General features: G+C 37.1%; 2 protein-coding genes and 1 pseudogene across 2 annotated transcripts; 1 reads left to right on the top strand and 2 right to left on the bottom strand.

The window, feature by feature from the left end:
• Positions 1-207: 207 nt before the first annotated feature.
• LOC135587780 (defective in cullin neddylation protein AAR3-like) lies at positions 208-7,071 on the bottom strand (annotated as a pseudogene).
• A 900-nt stretch (positions 7,072-7,971) lies between these two features.
• On the bottom strand, positions 7,972-11,796 carry LOC135587778 (protein EMBRYO DEFECTIVE 514-like). The gene is made up of 2 exons (XM_065079533.1): positions 11,007-11,796; positions 7,972-8,513 (listed from the first exon to the last, which is right to left on the bottom strand). Exons 1-2 carry the CDS (start codon positions 11,712-11,714, stop codon positions 8,148-8,150), a joined length of 1,074 nt encoding a protein of 357 aa, XP_064935605.1. The 5' UTR covers positions 11,715-11,796; the 3' UTR covers positions 7,972-8,147.
• Positions 11,797-13,501: 1,705 nt separating this feature from the next.
• Positions 13,502-14,679, top strand: LOC135589084 (myb-related protein 306-like). Its single transcript, XM_065081391.1, has 3 exons — positions 13,502-13,709; positions 13,784-13,913; positions 14,007-14,679. The coding sequence occupies exons 1-3, from the start codon at positions 13,574-13,576 to the stop codon at positions 14,569-14,571; spliced, it is 831 nt and encodes a 276-aa protein (XP_064937463.1). The 5' UTR covers positions 13,502-13,573; the 3' UTR covers positions 14,572-14,679.
• The last annotated feature ends 2,589 nt before the right edge of the window (positions 14,680-17,268 follow it).

The raw sequence follows: 17,268 nt of genomic DNA, 5'->3' as shown, positions 1-17,268 counted from the left end.
CAAGCAATTAACCATAATCCAAAACTGCATACTCTACTAGTTAGTACAAAGAGTATGATACATGCCCGATAACAGAACATACCAATTCCAAATAAACAATACTAGATATTGGTGGCAGTCATCTGAACAAGAGGGAACCGAGAAATCATGGCAACCAATCATATATGTTGATACTCGCAGTAGTCGGTCAAGAAACAAAAGATCACATGACTTGATAGTTGATATATTGCTGGCCAGCTTAATACATACAATCTGATGATACGATGCACACAACAAAAAAACCCGAATTTATACCGTAACAAAAGGATGCATAAAATACTTGAAGCTCAGACTCTGACCAAGAAAAATGTTTAGGAGTAAACCCTGTTCTTCTGATCAAAATGAAAACAGCAGCCAAATGAAAGATATCCTTCTGAACCTTTGGACAGGCAATCCTCCACAGCACAAAGTGAGGGATGAAGACAATTATGTGAATTGTGTTTATTCATTCCATCTTGGTAGTCCCATGTACCATCAACCATGCTCATAGATATATCGGAATCCATATGTCCAAGATTGCCGGGGAAAAGAAGTCTGCTTTGATCGCTTGGTTTGTGCTGGAAAGTCTGAACATTTTGATATCTCCATCGATTTTGGAATGTGCTCAATATGTTTCTCAAAATAAGAAGAATATTTCCGCTTTAACCCAGGATGCAAATTCAATCCTGCAAAACAATGGATTAATCATGGAAACATGTCAGAAAAAAGGGGTTTGTTATTGTCACCTCTGACATCTGATATATATATATATATATATATATATATATATATATATATATATATATATATATATATATATATATATATATATTCTTGCTCTTCTGCTCAGGGTTTGGGCTTATTACCACTAAAAGTACTGGATATGCTAGGCTGTGCTTCGACATCACCACAGCAGCATAAATCTTGAGCACCACAATCATTGGATTGATTGATACTGCATTTTGGAACATGAATTATCATGAATTTAAATCATCTAAACAAGCATAGGCAGGCAAGCTGATTGTTACAAAAACAAATAGAGAAATTTAAATCAGGGAAAAACATGAAACTGAAATAACTGAGTTATGCCAACTAAGAATCACGATAAAGTCATTAGTAGCTGACTCAAAACTAACTCATACGAAAAATCATGACACCATATCACAAAAAAGACCAAGCAACTTCCAATTTTACACACTGAAATTAGCATATATCATGCTCAAATAAAAGATTGGACATTTTGCTCCCAACTGATCTTATGATCTCATAATCTCATTATGAACAAGTGTCTTTGATGGCTTCTTATCATTATGCACTCTTCGGTTTCATTTCTTTGCATGTAGAGTCCCATATGTCTTCTGGAACATGCTAATGATGTTTTCTATGAGAATATTTTTCAAACTCGTACTAGATTTTCCTACAAAATCATTTTTTCAACAGAAATTTATGTCCAGACTCATGCACCTCTGCTTAACAATGTTATAAAAAGCCAATAACTTCCCTATAAGACCAAATGTACGAAAGACTAGTTCATGAGATAAAACCAGCATACACAACCTCAACCATCTAAACAGCTGCCTCATCATTGCCACACAGACTGCAAAAATTAACTTCTAAAACATACTAAGAATATAAAATAGAACAGAAGTGGTGTCTATATTTAGCTCCACTTGACTGGAATTTAGGGTAAGCCCCTTCCATACTGTTATTGAAATCAAGAACCCAGATATTTACATTCAAATAAAAACTCGTTGTACTCATGTTCTCTTTTACCAATGGTTTACAAGACCAGCCAATCCTGAAACTGATCCAGGAGAAGCTTGGCCAGGCCTGATAATGAGCCTCATTTTTCTGTTAGACCTCCCAAATTTAGAACAGTCAAGATCAATCATGTCACAGTGCATTGATCCTCAATATATACCAGTAGTTTGATTCACCCTATCAATAGAAGAACAAATGAGTTCCAGGGTTCAAGTGTTTAAATTGTTTAAGAAATTTTCCACATAATGGTATCAACTAGGCATCTCCAATCACTAAAAAGAAAAAAACTGGGGAATAAAAAAGAAATTTCTGGTCCGATCATGTATTATGCCATTATTTACAACCATAATGAATCGAAAACAATAGTTGTGATGTGAAACTCTTGTTTGAATTGAAGAACTGCTTGTCCATTATAAATTTATAATAACTCTCATCTCCAAATTCATGAGGCACCAGTCTTGGGCAGCAATGTGATTTGAATGCATCGTCAAGATAGATAATCCAGACAGCTTTAATGGAAATGCAAAAGAAAATTTCCACTAAATGATGTTAGACTAATAGTACCATTATGTGAAAAGATGAAACCATCAATAGCAGGTCAGCGAAGAAGACAAACCTGAACATATGCTCAACAAAATCATCAATGAGTACAGGCCAAGCACCTAAAAAAATTTTAAAAAAAGTTATCCCTGCTTGATGATGTCTTCAGATTGCACATAGGAAACACATTTTGGCAGCAATGGTGCCACAATTATACCAAGAGATGATCCTAGTCTACAATTACCTTTTGGATCATAGCCTTCAAGATCTTCATTTACGCATCGGCTGAAAGCCAGGAGTTGTTGCCAAGTATCCTCAGATATATTATGCCGTTGGTGTTTCTGAGCTCAATCAAGGAAAATTTAGATAAAATGACATAAATAGAACTCTTAGAAATAAGCCACTATGTTAAACTATTCCAGAAAGAATACTAACTCATTTCTTTTACTTTTCAAAAGCACTATATTCCCATCTTTGGTGCAAGGTCTGCAATATCGAATGATACCGTCCGGACCAGGCGGTACGTACCACTCCGTCAACAGATCGGTACGCGGACTGCCCGCTACCGAGCGGTAGCATTGATTGAGGCATTATCGTCGTCGATTGAGGCGTTATTGTCGATGATGACCGAGGGAGAAGAAAGAAGAGGGAGAAAGGGAAGAAAGAAATAGGAAAAAAAGGGAGAACCTGGAGATCGCCGCTCTCCTCCTCATCTATCGGCGACTTCTCATCCGCGCGTGGGAGAAGAGGCATCGACGTTGCGAGGTGGAGAGAGGCGAAGATTTTTCTTTTCTTCTCTTCTCGGGCGACGTCGCCTGTAATATTTTTTTTATTTGCAACGTCGCCTCAGCGACGTCACCCCGCATAGAGGTAAACTGAGCGGTTTACATATATATATATATATATATCGAGCGATAGACCGAAATATATCGCTTAGTATACAGTATCATACCGTACCGAATAAGTCTCGAAATTTTGGTACGATACGAAATTTCAATCCTTGCTTTGGAGTTTCACTGTTTACTTCAGAGTTCAAGTTTATTATACTCTTCTAATATTACTTTTACATTGTATATTTGCTACTACAGGAATTGTAAGACATGGTAGAATCTACATTTATATATCTAGTTATATATTTTTCTTGTATTCTACATGTATCCACAAATAGTTTATATGCCATTTACCTATGAATCAATTTATGTCCCATATGAAATTATCTTCATATATTCCTTTGATTATTTCATCCAAATCTTGCACAGTTGTTTTTGACCTGATTGACTCTTCCTACAAGACGAGACTAAGAATTTATAATATTATATTCTCTCTTCTCCAAAGAATAATCCTCATAGTAGTGTTCTATCACCTACTTTTCAGCTTCTAGAGTTTTTTCTTTGGACCCTTATCTGCATCGATACCTATATGTTTTACTGTAGTTTCATATTTTCAATGGCTCTAGTTATCTCCCTGACCACTTTGTTTCCAGTGAGAAAATGAAATCTCATTACCACCATCATAAGACCAACTATAGGATGTTTTCTGCATGTGCTATGTACTCCAAGAGTGTATCCTTTAACTGGATATCCTTTACCCCTGATCTGCAGTAATTGATCCTCACTTAGCTACCATCACAGTTTTTCATTGATGCATTGAGATGCTTCTAGTTACCAATCACAACTGAATCCGGCAATCTTCATAATGCATCTAGGAAAAATAGAGGCAATCCAGTGGTGTCTCAAAGAAGCATCGATAAAGGTCTATCTTAGTGATTGTTATACATATTTTTGAGAAAAGTGGCTATATAAAACAGTAGAATGTCTAACACTAGTAAATTCACTTCAGACAGATGTGCCATATACATCATTCATAACTGCATTCCCTTAGCGGAAAAAGTATACAATTACAATTTAAAAGTTGGGAAACAGAATGATGATAGTTTAGAAATGAAATAACATATCAAATCATTGCCATCTCTGAGAGCAACCAAACAAGCAGCCAAAATACTACATTAGAATTTGTATGTAACTTGTAAATGGTGATCAAGCACACAATACTTAGTACTTACACACCTCAACAAAATTACACCATTGATCTAGCATAAGAAACCTTCCATTCAAAATTAACCTCCATGCTGTTATGGCCTTATTTACAGCTGATAAGAAAAAAAATCACATAATGCTAAACATAGTAAAGAACACAAAATATTAAATACAGAACAATCCACAAAAATGAGCTTACTAATATTCTTCTGCCCATTTTCACGACAAATGAAGAAGACGAAATCATAAAAGGAACTGAACTGACGAGAATCAACCTACAAAATCATAGTCAAAAACCAATAATGAAAGTGACAAACAAAATACCAGGACAAAGGGTATATAACTTATAAGTCAGCACTCACAGACAAATCAAGGCATGACATAAGCCTGTAGGTGTCATTGAATAATGTCTCCCTAAATCAAATACCAGAAATTTATTAGAACGAAAGAAAGTGAAGCATATACAAAATAATTAGTCTACAGGAATATGAAATTTACACTGCATAAGGCACAAAAGCTTTGCAAAATCATCTCTTCAAGAATATTCTCATTAAAATAAAAAAGAAAACTAGATCTTTCATCTGATCATCACTACCGACACTGTTAGGATTCATTTCTACACAAATGATGCCAGTGAACCACAAGGACAGGGTCAAATGAATGATTTACATATATCTTTGACTTTGAGATAGAAAGGTATGAGAATTTACGAAGGAACATCACATAAGATACTCCAAAATTGTTTATTCTTGGAATGCTTAAGTTAGAAATTAAAAAAATTAAATCTTGCAATAACTGAAGCATCAAAGGAGAGGTTTAATATACCAAATGTTTTAATCATATTATGGATGAGTGACTGATCCTCTAAGGATGAAATATCAAGAACATGGAAGCTTGGTTGACCGAAGCAAGTATTATGAACAGGATAGAGAATTTCAAGAAAACTTTCAAGATACCACATGGAACAAATATACTCATAAATGGTCAGAAAGTATGGGAGTGATTGAAACATAGTAGGTCCACATGATCGTGAAGTCAAAGCTGAAGCATATGCAAGTTTTCAGTATCGATCTTATGTTCAATTCTGTATAGTGGGATCAAGAATGAGTTTTGCCAAACAGAATTTGTCAACTTTAAAAACATGCAACAATGATTACCGATGCAAATTGACTACTAGAGGTAATTGTGATTCCTTTGATTCTGCTTTTGGGTCATCAGCATGGTATTTGGTGCCTTGTTTTATGGAGCGGGTTCACAAGAATTTCACAAATGCATCTCAAATTAACATGTTAATTTATTAGTAGATATGAGACATGAAACAAAATACCTTCAACATATTAGCTCTTCAAAATTATCAAAAAAGTGCATATAAATATGACATGAATTTGGTTTTCAAAGTCTTAAGCATCCCAAAGAGCCAAACCTTGTTAGCACACTGTACTCCAGAGAGGTCAAAAGCGTAGCTAACAATTCCTTTGAGCTTGAAAGATGATTTCTTGACACAATATCTACATAAAAATGTTGCAATGTCCACATTATTAAAAGAAGAAACAGTTAAGAAGTAATTATCTTGAGTTGCACAAAACAATCAGAACTCATAATCCACAAAACGCCCGAGAAGATTATGACCAAAGATACTCAGGAATCCAATTTTCTTCTTGCTTTGCACATTCAATAATTCACAGCTTCTTAAATAAAAATCTTTCTTTGAGATTTAAACGTGAGAGAACACAGCACCAAAAAAGAACCACTTACATAAGCAAATCTGCCACCAAAATTTTCATGCAAAGAAAAAAAAGTAATCTTCTAATATTCGAGAAGATTGCAATAAACGGGTTATAAAGCTCAAGAATGAAACACCAACTTAGCTGAGAATATATATTCAAACAAACATACCATATAACCACTCCACTTGTATCCAATAATTTTGAAAAGAATAATATCCGACCCATCCAGAATAATTTTTTTTCTCTTTTTTTTGCAAAGGATAAGTGACAAAGGCGGATTATAATCCCAGCACCTCGAGCACATTAATTGACACCTTAAAAAAATATATAAGATGAGATTTCGCATCCTCAATCTTGATAAGTGGGTCCAGTATATCACCACCAGAACAAGGTGATAAAAAAAAAATTTCCAGATCAAAACAGAGTTCATCCCAACAACATAGCCAACCAACACTAGTTCATCTCTTCTCACGCTTCGTCCTATTCAATCAACACAGAAGCACTCAATTGAATTCCTGATTCTCCAAACAGTCTTCTTGCCCGGAAAAGAGATAAAAAAAGGAAACAAAATACAAAAAATAAATCCATCCGAAATAAGAAAGACAAAATTTTACGCATCAATAAGCGATAATGCTCAAAAACAACAAAAGGCAACTTTTCCCCAAATTACAACGCCAGATAACAAACGAAAAAACAAAAATCAAAGCTGTCAACAAGGAAAATGCAACCCTTAAGACGCATCCAAACGACAACAAGGTTCTTCTTCCCCACTCACCGCAGTATCTTGAGAACACTCGGAAGATGTCGAACCGCTGCGGCGCGGAGGACTCCATGGATTCCGTCAGATAGGATTCCGAGAGGAATGATCCGCACAGATTCAGACCCTGAATCGAGTGACCAAAACCATCAATCCCCTTTCGGATCGGCTCGGAGAGGAGAGGAGAGAGAATGGGAAGCAAAGCAGAGGTGGGAAAGGCTTAGCGTAAGAACCAAGATCGCTTTCCGCACGTGGGAGACCAACGAAGCGAAGGATAGATAACGGGTCGGATCCTTTTTATATAGGTGGATCCGAATACTTAAAATCACGTCGGATAACCTTATTCTAAGATTCGGAATGACTTTGAATAGAAAATATAGGCACCAAAAATGTTTTTGATGTTCCAAGTAGAATGAATGAATTAATAGCTCACAACCATTTATACAACGAACTATTATTGTAATCCTCATTATTATTATTATTATTATTATTATTTATACTCAATATGATTTTAAAATATTTTATTTATTATATATTTATATATATATTTTTCAGAAACACAAAAAAAAAGAAGAAAAGAGATGAAGTTAAGAGTGGTAACGGTGACACCAATCGTTAGTATATTTCAAAGAGTTCTTCCTATATTCAGAATGATTTAATCATTGTTGAATGAGTAAGTTAGTGTTTGCTTAAAAATCCATGATTACGTACGTAATCACGGATTTTAAGGTGACGTCTCTGCAAGATATGGATTTTCTCATTGTGGGATTGACTCCCGTCGGGCATATTAATAATTACGATTAACAATTCAATCGACATACAAAGTGAGGATGTTAGGAATAGCATCCCAACATATCTTCTTCTATTCACAGTTTTAAGACAAATATAGCATATTTTCCTCTTTCGGAAAACAAGAGCCAAAAACTAATCTAACCGTTACAGTATGTTTCGACAGACTTTCCTAACAATTCTCTTGCATGTCTGATTACCATTTCTTGATACAGACAGCATCATGTACAACATCGTTCCCCTTGTTGCATGCATGGGTGTCTCAAACTCTACTATTTCCGATCCAAATCCCATCATACTCGCTCATCCATGGATTTCAACCGTGTGAACTTTACAAGTAACATCAATCATTAAGGGAGACGTTGAAGCTCTTGAATTAAATTGCAGGATAGACAGGCATCCCAATTTACAAACCACGATTAAAAACATTTCGATTCAAAAACCCAAGGGAATCCAAAAATGGTAAGATTTTCAAACGTAAGTAGGTCAACCGCTACCATGAGCAAAAACAGCTGAGATTTATTTCCGGAACCCTCCTCCCTTTTTTCCACCACGGCCACGGCCATGACCACCACCACCTCTTCCTCCACGCCCCCTACTGCCACGGCCTCCCTTCTGATTGCTCCATGCTTTCTTATGATCCGTCACCTTATTGCCACCCGATGACAGTCGGGCTTTCATGTTGTCGGGCAAGGGCAGTATGTTGTCGACACATTTACGGAAGCTGAAGTCGTCTATTGTTTCATCAACTCGGACAACGAAGAAGCACCTGCTTTTCCAGGCCGGATGGTAGCGCACCTGGAATGCTTGGATACCTACTCCAATCTTCTTAGTGGGCTCTGGATGCCCCTTATTCAGCAAGTCATGCAACACCATGTGCTCATACTGAAAGCATAATATGTCGAGTGTGAGATGACAATTTGAGTTCCAATGATGTGGGAGAGCTGTTTTCCTAGGACTCAATTACATGTAAGCATACCACAGAGAGAACTGCAAAATGAGGTACCACAATTTTCCCTAACACTACTAAAAACACCAACAGGATCACCTTAGATGGATGGTCCACTACCAAAGCCAATTAGAGTGACATGCTTTCTTATGATACAGTATAATTATCACAATAAAATTTGATGTTGCAAAAAGAACGCAGATTCCAGCAAAAAATATGTAAAAAGGAATGTACTAGTCACCTTTCTTTTCATGAATCACCTTAGATGGATGTAATACTAAAGCCAATTAGAGTGACATGCTTTCTTAACATGCAATATAATAGTAACAAGACCATTTGATGTTGCAAAAGGAAAGCAGCTTCCAGAAAAAATAAGTAAAAAGGGGCTGTACAAGTCGTCTTTCTTTTCATTATGTACTGCACTGACATAAAGTAGCCACTGAATCACCTGATTAAAGAATAGGAATGAGAAATTTGTCATGACATTTATTTTTAACCAATGCATGTCAGATCAATCCAGGGTTGTACTGCATTGATTCCAACATGGAATCATCATGACCAGACAATTCTAAAGATTATAGACAGACCATGTTAAGTAATTCAAGCATCATCGATTTACCTATGGCGATGATTTGATCTTCATATTGGATCCAATTGACGAGGACATCTTTTCCTTATGGTAGAGCCGTGGAGGTCAAAACTCAGGCCAGAAAATCTTACAAAAGTCAAGATCTAATAACCAACTTGGGCTGGTCCTCATCCTTACTAGGTCCCACATCACTTGGGCTAACCTACCAGTGGGTCCTAGAATCCGATCAACACGGAGTGTCCAACCAACACCTTTTAATTACATGACGATGTTCATCATCACCCTACCCAAATATACTCTTGATTTGCTGGCAATTGGGGCACCACTTGACATGGCAATGAGACCAGGTCCTAATTGGAAGAGATGGCAGGATAACCATAACCATATGAGTTTGGATCGGAACAAACACTGAGAGGCATAGCCTCCTTTGGCAAGAGTGTTGATGTCCTACTTAACTAAGGAATGCCAATGCATTTTCATCTACATAGGCAACTGAAAAAGACCTCCAAGTCCTATTTAAAGAAAAAATAATGTCTAAACATCCTTATACATGGGTTTGGTATATGTCAGGCTACTTAGAAACATATTTGAAGAATGTAAAAGTACTATTATAGGAGGATCTTGTAGGAATACAAGAACAAATTTTCATTGCTCAATTTCTGTGATTGTAAGCCCTTAAATGTGATAATGAGTTTAAATGTTTATTAGGGCAAGAGAAAATTCCTTGAAGAACTATTTTTCTTTAGTTACCTTTGTTCATTGTGTGTTATTTTCTGTATATCCCACTTAATTGACCAGATGTGTGTCTTCTTGGGTTGATTTGATTTCTGGCCAACTAATCGATCCAGAAAGACAGATCTGAAGCAGGTTGAGCGCCTTCTGATCCAATCCAGACAAATTGGCAGCCCTAACAAATAAGTAAACAAGGCAAAGAAAAGTGGTAAAATAATTTCTTCTCAACTAGGGATTGTAATTTCGGGCACTGGACCCATGTTGGGTACGGGTCGATATGGTGCGTTGGTAGGCACCATATCAGGAAGGGGGGAGGAATCAAAGAAGAGAAGAGAAGCAGAAGAAGAGGAGGCGGCAACAAAGTGCAAACATGCTTTTCTTTTACTTCATAATCTAGTAGACTAGACCGCGTTTTTCTCCTCTTAACATTTATCATCTACGAGTAGGTGCTAGCAGAAAAAAATAATTGCTACATTAACACAATCGAACAGTCAAATAATTATATTTGTCCCTTGTAAGTGGATAAAAACTAAAAGACAACAGGAACGATAGAACAGAAAAGCCATGTAAATTTTTAACGAAATCTAAACTATTTTGTACCAGACAATGAGGACAATAGTAGAAAACCTTGGCATAATTCAAGAACAGTTAGTTCCCACTAATAATAGAGAAACCTCAAACTAGATTGCTAAACCCCAACAGCACCACAAATCAGGTAAAATTGATGCTAATATATGCAATAATTCAAGTAAATAAAGGACTACGAATAGAATCCAATCATAACCTAAATGCAACATCCACATAACTGATAAGCAATGAATCACTAAATAAACAAATGTGAGGAGATGTCATGCACCACCTACAAATTCTAGGCATAGAACAGTATGAAAATTTGATTGGATCGGATAAAAGAGTTTGACACTAACAATAGGGTGCCTAAAATATTGTGCTGGAAATTTCGAGTATAACAATGTTTTGTGGGGTATTCAACTCGATCTTCTACAGCAATGTGATCAACTTAATCTACATGTTTGGCAAATGCGGACTAAAGAGAGCCGCATTTCTATAAAAATAGGAAAAGCTGGAGACAGAAAAGCCAAAAGGTGACCTTGTTGAGATCAAGATTTGGTGACCAGGAATGGAGCAACTTGAAGAAGTACTCGAACATCTCGACAGAGGAGGTAAAGACCTTCGGGCCGACACTCACGCCGGAGGTTTCCTTCTCAACGTCACCTCTTCCCTCCTCCAAATCCCCTCCCCCTTCTTCTTCTTCTCCTTTGAACTCTTTCTCGTCGTCACCGCCTCCCTCCAAATCCTCTGCCCCCTCTCCCTTCCCTTCAACTTTTTCCATCCGTTCTTCCTCAACTGATCTCGCCTTGTCGCCTACGAACGCCTCCTTGTCGTCACCGTCTCCCCCCTCCGAATCCTCACCCCTTTCTCCCTTCCCATCAAGCTTCTCCATCCTTTCTTCATCAAATGATCTCGCCTTGTCACCTTCGAACTCCTCGTCCTCACCGCCTCCCTCCTCCATATCAGCTCCTCCTTCTCCCTTCCCTTCAACTTTCTCCATCCTTTCTTCCTCAAAGGATCTCTTCTTGAAAACCTTCGGCTTCTTCGAGACAGCGCCTTCCTCGAGTCCCTCGGCCGCCGCTTCCTTCTGTCTTCCCCTCTTCGAGCCGCCACCACCATTAACCGCCGCATTCTCGGCACCGTCGGGCTGGTCCTGGACGGGGCTCGTCTCGACTTCCATGTCTTCTTCGGCAGCCTCGTCGCCTTTGGCATGTTGGGGGTTGCTACCCGGGAGCTCTTCCGCCATAGTCGAGGTTCCGCGACCCCGAGGGAGGAGGAAGGGTTTCAGGCTGCTCGCCCTAAAAGTTGAGAGCTAAAACTTCCGAGGTGGACGAAGCCATAGTCTGAAGGGATAAATGGGCCGTAAGCCCACATTTAAGCCATTTAAAATGGGCCTCAAGCCCACAAATGAATCTCGTGGTATTGGCGGCCACTTGAAATAGGGCTTGGAATGAGTTTCTTCTCTAAGCATCAACTGAGAAGATTATTCATTCATACATTCATCAAATCAACCATAAAATATAATAATAAAAAAAAGAAAAAATAAGACATATGTGATCCAATGCTTAACTCAAATCCTTTGTTATATAAAAATAATATAATATATAAATTAAGATTCTCTCTTAACTTAATCCATATTTAAACTTGAGCCTTTTATAATCTCTCTCATATATAAAAGGAGAATTTAAAGTTAATTGTGGCATGCATTTAATGTCCAATGTAAGATCTAACTTATGCTCAAATATAGCTGCTATTTTGGGTGTAAATTCTCAATATAATTTATTGGATGATTAAGTTAGTCCTGAGTCAAGAGGAGCATTTCATGTTGCTTTATAGTCAATTTGAATTTGACTACTAATGGTTCAGAAAATATTCCACATAACATAAAAATATTTTTTTGTTAATCGATGTTGATGTGACGATTGATTATTGACAATTGAGAATATTTTTCTTCTACCGACTAGAAGATTATGTTCCAAGTTATGATCGAAGGTGAACATTCTTTCCCCCTATCACCACACCTTTAAGCCTTTGTTGATCACAGACTAAGTTGAGTTTGGTGATCATGAAGACAGAGATTTTATCCAATGGGGAATTATGAAATCCATATTGCAATTTACAAGTTTAGGTCATTGGTTTTTCATGCATGTTTTCTTAAGCTTGAATTTACAAAAATAATTAGTTGAAATATACTAAATAAATTGGGAACAACAATATGGATCTTTTAATGATATTGAGTTTTATTAAAAATTAGTATAATTAAAAATATTTAGTTTAGCCTTCTCTCTTCCTATTCCTAATAGTTTGTCTCATATTCTTCCACTTAAATAAGTAAAAGAAAAAGAAATCATTTTGAGTATCATAAAAAAAAGAGCCACATTAACAAATATATATTGCCTCAGTTTTTGAGCTTCTTTAAATAAAAGAATAAATATTCATCCAGAGAGAACATTAATTTGATTCTGACACTTGTGAGTTGACCTTTGCTCTTCCTTGCTGTTTGGGAGTCTTCCTAACAACAGTAACTCACTTGAAGAAGGTCAGGGAAGTGTCAGTGAAGACTTGCCGCGTCTGTGTTCTAGCACTATTTTACATGAAGAGATGGCCATCTAAATGCTGCATCTACTTCTATCCATCATCAAGTGTTCAACCTACACGACTTCTTGGGGTTTGCATGAGAAGAGAGACTAGCAAGGGCTAAGTAGAGTTTGCATGTTTTTTTCTGCGCCATCAAAACCTGAACTCCATTGCCAGTAAGCAGTAACAAAAGCTTTAGTAGTTGATACCGACATCCGAAGCAGTAGAGAAGTCAGATTAGGGTTCTTCCCGGTGCAACCACATTGAATGCACGCGGTAGTGTGTGGATACCTCCCTCAAGCCGACTTCCGTGGATACCGCTGAGTAAATGCACCTTGCTGTCTTCTTTTGACGATTGATGCAGCCAAAGTCTTTGTGAGGGTCAGCGGGTGTGTGTATATACCTGTGGAGAGCTTGGAAGATAGTTGTCTTTGTCTTTTGAGCTACATTGGAGAAAAGGAGCAAAAGGTGGCGAAGAGACTCTTTGTTTGTTTTCGTTCTCAAGGAAAAGGTTAAGAGAGGAGTGAGATGGGCAGACCACCACCACGCTGTGACCGAGATGGTGTGAAGAAAGGACCTTGGACACCAGAAGAGGACATAGTCTTGGTCTCCTACATCCAAGAGCATGGTCCAGGGAATTGGAAGGCTGTTCCTACCAATACTGGTGAGCCTTTTCGTTCTTCTAGTCTTGTGATCTGAATACTTGATTCGACTTAGATCGTCTTCTTTCCTTGGCAGGGCTAATTAGATGCAGCAAGAGCTGCAGGCTCAGGTGGACAAACTACCTCAGGCCTGGGATCAAGCGTGGGAACTTCACTGATCAGGAGGAGAAGCTTATAATCCATCTCCAAGCTCTTCTAGGCAACAGGTAATTGATTTGAAGCCTTAATACGAAGAGATGACATGAATCATGACTTCGTTCTGGCTACTGATTGATGACATCGATGTTATTGGAATGCAGGTGGGCAGCTATAGCTTCGTATCTACCGGAGAGGACAGATAATGACATCAAGAACTACTGGAATACACATCTGAAGAAGAAGCTTGGAACTGGCAATGATCGACAAACGAGCAGTAGGCGCCCGAGCTGCCGTTCCATCCCCAAAGGTCAGTGGGAGAGGTGTCTCCAAACCGACATCCACATGGCGAAGCGGGCTCTGAGCGAGGCCTTGTCCATGGAGAAGTCCGATGACCTACCTGATTCGATGGCCTCCTCGGCTGAGTACAACTTCAACATCAGGCCTTCGACCTACGCATCGAGCACCGAGAACATATCTCGACTTCTTGAAGGATGGTTGAGGGGCTCACCGAAGCCCGGCGTTGCTTCGGCCTCGAGTGCTTCCGGCTGCTCCATGTCGCCGGAACCGCTCGAGTCACTGTTTGGGATCAACGAGTCTACGGCGGAGACCCGAACACCGTTGTCGTTGCTCGAGTCATGGTTGTTTGATGAAAGTGTCGGACATGGGCAAGAGAGCCTTCCAGACATGGCGCCAGGTGATGATGCATGTGATCAATTCTTGTTCTAAGGGGACGTGTTTGACGTCTTCTTTGGTGTTTGCTTGAACTGATCACACTAATTTCTCCTGTTGTTTTGGTTGAAAACAAGTGTAAATTACTTGGTGTGCATGGACTCATTGGTCACATCAATCATATGAGAGTAGTTTTACTGTTCTTGGAGTTTCAGCCACCAAATCTCCAATGCTTGTCTCTGCTCAAGTTGCAGAAACAAATATAATAATTGATCTAAAACTTTTGACAGCAATTACGATCATTTTTAGGGACAATGCATCCTCACAACTATAACGATGATGATTCAACAGGAAAGAGTAAAGGAAGAGAAATAATGGACCTTTGTTTGTAGATGGTGTATTGATTACATTACATAGATTGGAATTTGGATGCTGCAACTTTGCAGTTCATGAACATTCACAGGAAGGAAGAAAAGGATCCAGGTAAAGATCAGCCTTAGAAAACAAGTTGGTCTTTAATGCACCACATGTGAAGTGTCTTCAACTTTTCCTCCTCCATTAAATGTATTTTACTTACGAGCGACTGCGGTTGCTTGCTCTTTACCATCCATGTCCAAAAGACTCATGGACGCCATGAGGCCAGAGGAACCGGAAAGCAAAGTTAGTACTGCAGCCCGGTGAAATTAAAGAATTTATTATAAAAGTGATAATGATTTTATTTATTAAGGTAATGTATATTTATATAAAATTAATTTTTTAATTATATATTTAAATTATGTTCATATATATAAAAATATATATCATAGTGATTGATTTTTAAATTATAGATTGATTAAGGATTTAAACATATAATGAATACAAAGTTGTTATTGCATATTTGTCTTTATCACGGTCCTCTATCGTTCTCCCGTAAGATTGAACTTTCGTTAAAAATTATTAATATTGAAACGATGTGATTGAAATATTATACGAGTGAGAGGTTTTGTGAGGGAATCCACTAGTTGGTCAGAAGTATAGATGTGAGAAGCACGTAATTGATGTTTGACAATTTTATCTTTGACAAAGTGAAAGTTGATGACATTGTATTTCATGGAGAGTAGAACACAAGGTTAGAGTATAGGTAAGTGGCACTGATATTACTATAGTATATTATTAGAGTGAATTAAGAGGTGATGCCAAATTCGTATAATAGATTGATGATCTAGTTGACTTCTATAGTAGTGGTGCTAATAACTCGATATTCAATTTTAGTGGTTGATCTTGCAGGTGTATTATATTTCTTGGAACTCAAATTAGTCATATTTATTCCAAGGAAGCTAATATACATTAATATAGATGTTTTGTCATCAATATTGCTTGCCCAATCAACAAAGATATAAAGATAAAGAAATGAGTATTTACGAATAAGTTTATACTTGAGAGTTTCTTTAAGATATCATAGGATACGTTTTAGTACTAACCAATGTATAGTAGAGAGTCAGTGCATAAATTATGATAATTTACTAACCGTAAATAAAATGTCTAGACATATAAAAGACAAATACTACAAGGAATCAAGTATTTATCTATATTGAGTGGGATCTGTAGCATAGCAGGGTTGTCATTTTATAGCTTGAGTGACTTAGTGGAGTATAATAGGGCGATAACTTCTTTAGCATTCTATATATTTATCTTTGATAATAGATCTCGAATATATATTTTTTGAGATAAAAAAAGTTCAAAAGATGTAAACATTGCTTTCATTCCTAGAAAATAGTTTAAGGTTGCTAGATCTTTGATGGAAAATCAATTTACCAATTGCTTATAGAATTATTTGATCTTCTTGAAATTATTATCTATGATGATAATATCATTTACATAAACTAATAGATATATAGTACATCTCTTAAGAATAAAGAGCCATCGTATTTAGAGTTGGTAAAGTCGACTAACATAAAAAATGAGCTAAGTTTGGTATACTAGGCTCTTGGAGCTTGACAAAGTCCATGAGTAGCTTTTCGTAGTTTACAAAATATAGCTTGAACATTGAAGATGGATAAAGTTAATGTGTTACTACATAAAGACATCTTCAGTTAAGATCCTTTGTAAGAAAGCATTATTAATATCTAACTAACATATATGTCAGCCTTGAGTGATACCCAAACTCAGAATAAGTCAAATTATTATCGATTTAATAACTAGACTGAGGGTTTTTATGAAATCAATATTTGATAGTTAATAAAACCCTTTAGCCACTAGATGTCTTTTGTATCTAGCAATGCATCCATTTATGTTACACTTAATTCAAAAGATTCACTTACACCCGATGATATTTTGTGTGAGATGAGATAATATAAGGATCCATCTGACATTGTAAAGTAGGACATCATATTTTTTCACATATGGCTTTATGCTAGTGTGAAGATTTTTAAGCTAGGGCGATCTTTGTGGGTTTAGTAGGGCAGGGTAGAGAGCTTGTGATAGTATGAAGATTAAGGATTTGACATAGTTTAAACATACCATTTTTAGAGCATAATTATGATGTGATGTTTGGGCTCGATCGTATTATTGGATTTTTTGATGATATGAGAATTGGTAAAGAGTTAGTGATATGTATCTGATTAGGTTAATGCACTTCGGTATCACTTGGATGAGGAAAGGATAAAGATATCATTTATGGTGCTAAGAGTGTTGCTTTATTAGATATTACATAGTGAGTTAGTGGAGAGGTGGATGTTGAAATTGTAAAAGGGATAAGATGCTGCTGAACTAGAG

Source organism: Musa acuminata, chromosome BXJ1-8 (genome assembly GCF_036884655.1).
Source record: "Musa acuminata AAA Group cultivar baxijiao chromosome BXJ1-8, Cavendish_Baxijiao_AAA, whole genome shotgun sequence".
In the NCBI taxonomy this organism is placed as follows: domain Eukaryota; kingdom Viridiplantae; phylum Streptophyta; class Magnoliopsida; order Zingiberales; family Musaceae; genus Musa; species Musa acuminata.
This window is presented reverse-complemented; position numbering and strand designations above follow the sequence as displayed.

Coding starts and splice junctions, on each gene's coding strand:
- LOC135587778 (XM_065079533.1), bottom strand. CDS start 11,714: ATGGCGGAAGAGCTCCCGGGTAGCAACCCCCAACATGCCAAAGGCGAC. Junction 8,514..11,006: donor CAAATCTTGATCTCAACAAG/GTCACCTTTTGG, acceptor TTATGCTTTCAG/TATGAGCACATGGTGTTGCA.
- LOC135589084 (XM_065081391.1), top strand. CDS start 13,574: ATGGGCAGACCACCACCACGCTGTGACCGAGATGGTGTGAAGAAAGGA. Junction 13,710..13,783: donor GGCTGTTCCTACCAATACTG/GTGAGCCTTTTC, acceptor TTTCCTTGGCAG/GGCTAATTAGATGCAGCAAG. Junction 13,914..14,006: donor CAAGCTCTTCTAGGCAACAG/GTAATTGATTTG, acceptor ATTGGAATGCAG/GTGGGCAGCTATAGCTTCGT.